General features: G+C 37.7%; 1 protein-coding gene across 2 annotated transcripts; it reads right to left on the bottom strand.

Moving 5' to 3' along the window:
• Positions 1–2,713: 2,713 nt before the first annotated feature.
• LOC128475380 (sarcolipin) lies at positions 2,714–5,067 on the bottom strand. Of its 2 annotated transcripts, none has more exons than XM_053457879.1 (2): positions 4,918–5,067; positions 2,714–3,278 (listed from the first exon to the last, which is right to left on the bottom strand). In XM_053457879.1, the coding sequence occupies exon 2, from the start codon at positions 3,195–3,197 to the stop codon at positions 3,102–3,104; it is 96 nt and encodes a 31-aa protein (XP_053313854.1). In that variant the 5' UTR covers positions 3,198–3,278; positions 4,918–5,067; the 3' UTR covers positions 2,714–3,101. The 2 variants fall into 2 exon arrangements, with proteins under 2 accessions (XP_053313854.1, XP_053313855.1); XM_053457880.1 differs by lacking the exon at positions 4,918–5,067 and adding an exon at positions 4,295–4,432.
• Between the last annotated feature and the right edge of the window lie 1,005 nt (positions 5,068–6,072).

Raw genomic sequence — 6,072 nt, forward strand, 5'->3', positions numbered from 1 at the left:
CTGATCTTGCTTCAAGTGGAAGTGTTAATAATTTTCCAGCTACGGCAGCATCACCCCCCCCCCCATATAATGTAGCTAAATTCCAATTCACAGCTGCATCTCCTGTGCTAAAATACCCAAATAGTCTCACTTCAAAGACTATGTGCATCTTCATTCGAGAGCTTGGAGAAGTTTGTGAGAGTCAGCACTGTTAAATATAGACCAAAGACCGAGGCGTGGATATGTGAGGGGTGCACAGGAAATTCTGGAAAAGCATTAGTGAAAGACTAGAACATTAATATGGGGCCGGGAATTTGAGCAACAACATAAGAGATGGCTGCTGCATTTAGCAGATTGGCTCTGTGCAAGATCAGTGAGCGTTAGCGTGAGTGTGTGTTAGTCTGTGTGTAAGATTTTGTGGGGGAGATGTGCAAGAGAAAGATCTAGCTGACTGCTTGAATGAATACTTCTGTTCAGCGCGGGGAAGATGAAGGAGAGTGACCCCAGTTAGCAAAGAGAAATATGGTGACATATAAACCATGTGTGTTTACAGAGGAAGAAGTGCTACTTGTTAAAAAATGGATAAATAAATCTATGGGACCTGATGGGATACTCCCAAAGTTATTAAAAGTGCTTCGAAGTGTTGGCAAAACAGTTGGCAGACTTTTTCAACCAGTCAGTATTGGCAGGAGTGCTTCCAGAAGACCTGATGTTGGTATCAGGGAAGCTACCAGTTTGCCTTACATCAGTAGTTGGCAAATCAATGGAAACCATGACAAAGAATAGGATTGGTAAATATCTGGAAGTTAATGGTTTGCATGATCAGAAACAGCACGGGTTTACTACAGGAAGATCCTGTCAAACTAACTTAATTTATTTTTAAGCTGTTACTATCGCCTATATAGATTTCAGTAAGGTTTTCGAAGAATTATAATAGAAGACTTATAAATAAATTGCAGTCTTTTGGTTTGGATGTCAGAATAGTTGAATGGAGAAGGCAATGGCTGAGTGATAGGAGGCAAAAGGTTGTAGTTAATGGGATATATTCAAATGACTTGTTACTAGTGAGGTACCTCAGGACTAGGCCACTCCAGAACTTTTATTTGGTTTCTTTTGAGTCATTCAGAGATAGACTGGCTTGCGTGCTCCTGATCATTGTCCGGGCATAACTCAAGTGTGCTAGAGCTTTAGGTCACAAACTGATGGTCAGACATTCTCCTTTAGAATTTTGTGCTAGAGAGCAGAATTCATGGTTCTGTCACCCAGGTCCTGAAGCAACAAAGCAGCCCCAGACCATCACACTACTTCCACTATGTTTAACTGTTGGGACGGGGCCTTCCAAGAAGTTCCACTTTTGACTTTTCAGTCCTCAGAATATTATCCAAAAATGTTTTTTTGGCAAATGTGAGAGAAATATTTTTGTCCTTTTAGGTCAGCAATGGTTTTTGCTTTGCAACTCTCTCACAGATGCCGTTTTTGCACAGGTTCTTTCTTATTGTGGAATTGTGAACAATGACCTTAAGTGAGGCCAGCAGTTCTTTACGTGTTAGTCTGGGTTCTTTTTTTACCTCCTGGATGAGTCGTTGATGCGCACTTGGAGGAATTTTGGTTCACCACTGTCCCAAGTTTTCTCTATTTGTAGACAATGGCTCTCACTGTGGTTTGCTAAAGTTCTAAAACGTGGCATCATGTGCTGCTATTTGAGACCTTGTAGCCTACTTCACTTTACAAAACCAGTTTTATTTAATGGATGTTTAGATTATTCAACAGTGCTGGCAGAAATCATGCCTTGCTGTGTCTAGTGAAACTGAACCAAATTATCAATTAAATTTGGTTAATTGGTTGATTTAGTAACTAAGGGAACATTTACTTTTTTACATAGGGTCAGGTAGGGTTGCATTGAAAAACTGCATTTTATGTTAACCCCGGTTATTTTTGTCTAATATTAAAATAAATGTGATAATCTGAAACATTCAAGTGTGACAAATATGCAAAAATAGAAGTAATTCGGAAGGGGCAAATACTTTTCACAACACTGTACACATTTATTCTAGCACATACACTTACATATATACACTCATGCTAACACATACTCTCTCTAACGCAGACCAACCAAAATACATATGGGTACTAATAACAAAAGAAATGGCTAACGAGAGTTCTCCAAAAATAATATCAGGGCATAAGGTGGCAAGCATATGGCAAGGACTTCCATGGTAATATTTTCTGAAATATTACTGGTACCATGCACTGCACCAGGGAGGATTAATGCGTGGTTGCGAAAGAGGTGTAGGAATGAAGGATTCGTTTTCTTTAAGGGTATTGAGCACACTTTGCAGTCAACTACTGACCATACAGTTGGGCTGGACAGCACCTCGATGATTAAGTGAGTGTTGTACTAGGGGAGATGTTCAAAGGGTTGGAGGAGATTTTGCACTGGCTATCTTGATCTAGGTATCTATGAATTGCTTAACCTTTTCTGAATAAAAAGAGGGGTACGATCGGCCTTAGGCTTAGGGAAGGGTATGGAACAATAATGCCGAATTTCACTTGATTCAGAAATTACTTCTGGGGAGGGTTTGAGCATTCAACAGCACTCGGAATTATGCTTCTAATGCACTTCATTCATCTGAGTAGGTGGAACAGCACACTTGATGTACATTTGTTTCATTACAATTGTTTTCCCACTTTCCCTGAAACACAGAATATAATATAATAATACCAAAAAAACAAATGGTTTTAACTGGTTGTTTATTCAGCTGATGATACCGTCATGTCCCAGTTTATGCTGATGATATTTTGTTTGTCTTATGGTAAAATAAGTAGAATATGATAAATTAAGACATTCATTTTATATTAACATTGTCATGGAAGAAAAGCCATGTTTACAGACATTGGTTGACATTGTATTGAAAGCTCTTGGTTTCACAAGTGATCTATGAGGTTGTTGGTGACTTGAATGCTAGGACACACATATATGTCAGCAGGCAGATACCGTGCATGTTGTTTTGATGTATGTACAGAACCCCTTCGGTGCTGGTGTAGACTGCACAGGCCACATCAGCACAGAAGGGGTTGAAAACGTCGACTCAGGTTGATCCGCGACGTATCATCAAGTCCTTTTATTCTTGGTAAGACTTTACGAGGAGCCACATGAGCAGCACAGTGATCAACACAATCATGAAGTTGAGGAAGAGCTCCTGTGTGGATCGCTCCATCGTCAAGCTTTGTTCGAGTAAAATGCGTTGGCAAGACGCTTCAGCAAATCCTTTGCAGGATGGTCAGAGCAGCTCAGCCTCCTACAAATAAAATGTAAAGGGTTTGCATTAGGCATGTGTCTAAAAATGGTCCATATATACATTCAACGTAGGATAATGCTGCACATCTATACATCTAACAACCCGTTTTTTTGTAATTGATGGTTGAATTGATACTTTTATCAAAAATAGGGATTAAATCTGGATTAAAGATATGAAAAATTCCAGCAAGTATCAAAGATGTTTTCTTATACTGTGTTCACGTTACTGCAGTACTTAAACGTTTTAAGTAACCCTCCGCTAACATGCATATAGACATCACGCAGACGGCCGCATTATGAGAATGTGTAGTGGCTTAGCAAGTTAGCACCCTGTCATTTGCTTGTTCTTGATAAATCTCGTGTGAAACAGTATGTAGTGACTTATGACTTCATAACACGACAGACATATCTATTATCCAGCGGGTTTCCTATAACTACAAGAGCAAACTATTGTGTTGGCCGCCCTGGCGATATCTGATCCTTTATATTGAGACCAACAATGCAAAGGTCGTACTGTATATAGGAACATATTATTTAATGACACAGAGACTGACTGTATTATCTATTTCAGGTACCTCCTGAAGGGCAGAGTTGAAAATGCCAACAGGGCATTCATAGAATGAGGAGGGGGAGAGGGCAAATCCCCCCGTGTACAGCTTCCCTCTGCCAGACACAACCCAGACCCTAAGATTTTAACTAAGAAGTGTGTTGAAGGGCATTTAATTTATATATCAAATATTAAATCTTCTCTCATATATATATATATATATATATATATATATATATATATATATATATATAATTTATTGTGGGTTATAGCCAAGACACTTTACCATGAAGAAAATCTAAAGGCTTTAGGCATTTTGGGCACTCACCAAACCCACCTCCTATATCTTTTTCTGTGAATGGAAGTTAAAAAAATTAATCTATTATTATTATTATTTAATATTTAAAAAAAATTCAAAAATTAAATAAAAATATTATTTCCTTTGGGGCTTAAAGAAAATGACATTTTACCTTCTAAAGAAAGTAATTTTAAGAACATTTCTTATTAAACTGGTACTATCAAAATTAATTGTATGCAGAAACAAATCCGGTACATCTTAAGATCTAGGTAGGTAGGTAATAGCTAGAGCATCAGCATCAGCAGGGAGAGAGAAATATATTAAAGGTAATTAAGTGGCATTTACTCAACTTTAATGCAATAGTATAGCCTCATCCATTACGACTTCAATATCCCAAAAGTACTAACAAAATAATTAGCATCAATTCATTTTGAAAGCATATTTTCAATAGTAGCCATGGTTGATTTGCTTTCAAATCAATGGTCGCACGGCCCCTTTAATACAGGAGACGGTACAGTAAGATAACTGGTGTACTTACAATGGAATTTGCTGTACAACATGCCAGTACAACTGGGATCCTACGAACCACTTCATTAATATTCAAAGTAATATTAATTACAGAAAATAAGTAGTCATCTACAAATCCCCCCATGTAGTAATGCTCACATTAAACATATAAAGCACAATATAATAATATATTTTATAAAAAGATAAATTAGACACACGAGTAGTTAAGGGTTCTGTCCCCAATAATAAAAGTCTAATATGTGTTAATATGTGTATTGAGGGCATTACCTGAACTAATGTCACAGGAAAACTTTGCCGTAAGATGCCTGGTCAGCCTGGAGGATTCCCACCTTCCGGAGTAATGTGATTCCCAACTGCCTGTGTTGGTACTAATGTAGCAGGAGGGAGGAGGATATGTGAGCTGGCATGGAATCTGATGAGGTCATGATCCTACTATATATGTATATAGGGTGAGAAGTGTATCCCAAAAAAAAAGGAATCGATTTTAGAATATAAGCATTTATTCCGATCTTGTCGACATTGGCCAACAATGAAATATATTTACAATATGTCTAAAGTCCATCCCTTTCTCTCTGATCTTCTGCTGGAGATACATTGTGACAACTCGCAAGTCCTTGTTACTGTCCTTATAAATCCGCTGCTACTTCAAACCCACCCACAAACGTCACGTCGGATCATGGGTCCATTGAACCTTTTCTTGAACCATACAATTAGCACGCAGACCTAATGATGGCCAACATACAAAAGTATGCGACCTTTTAAAACTTCCTTCGAGCAAACAATCGGCCTGATCCTTCCAAGCAGGTTTGTTCCATGCGTAGAAATGAATAGGTAACGTGATATGGCACTATGACGAATAGTATCTCTAAATATTTTCCATAAACAATATTGTCCTTTCCACTTAGACAAGACATTGCCCTCTCTAGTATTCTTAGCCAAAAAAATGTTATTCTTCAATTTAAAGGTTTATTCACATAAAACAGACACCTTTATGAAGTTTTTTTCTTCTTTATGTTTTTGTACAAACGTCCTATCAGTGCTATTACTGTTTTTATGTCAAATCACAATAAAGTGTTTCCTGCAACAATTAAGAATGATGGAAATTTTACATAATCAAATCATTATTTCTGGGAAAGGTTTGAGGCATTCAACTAGATGAGTTAAACTGTGCTCACATTAAACTTCTGTATTAAGTTTTGACAAACTTCTGTATAAAAAATCTTTATTTTGGTTCTGTGACATTCCGGAGACAACCTGTTTTGCGTAACAGTCGTATTAGCGAATGGTCCCTATCATAGTGCTTCGTTAAAGATATAATCCAATAAACACAGAGACTGGTGAATGATTTTTAGTTTCACCTTAATACCATCAGACCAGAGTCCAGCAGCGATGTGCTTTACATCACTCCAGCTGAGACCTGAC

The sequence above is a fragment of the Spea bombifrons genome, chromosome 2 (assembly GCF_027358695.1).
Source record: "Spea bombifrons isolate aSpeBom1 chromosome 2, aSpeBom1.2.pri, whole genome shotgun sequence".
NCBI lineage: Eukaryota > Metazoa > Chordata > Amphibia > Anura > Pelobatidae > Spea > Spea bombifrons.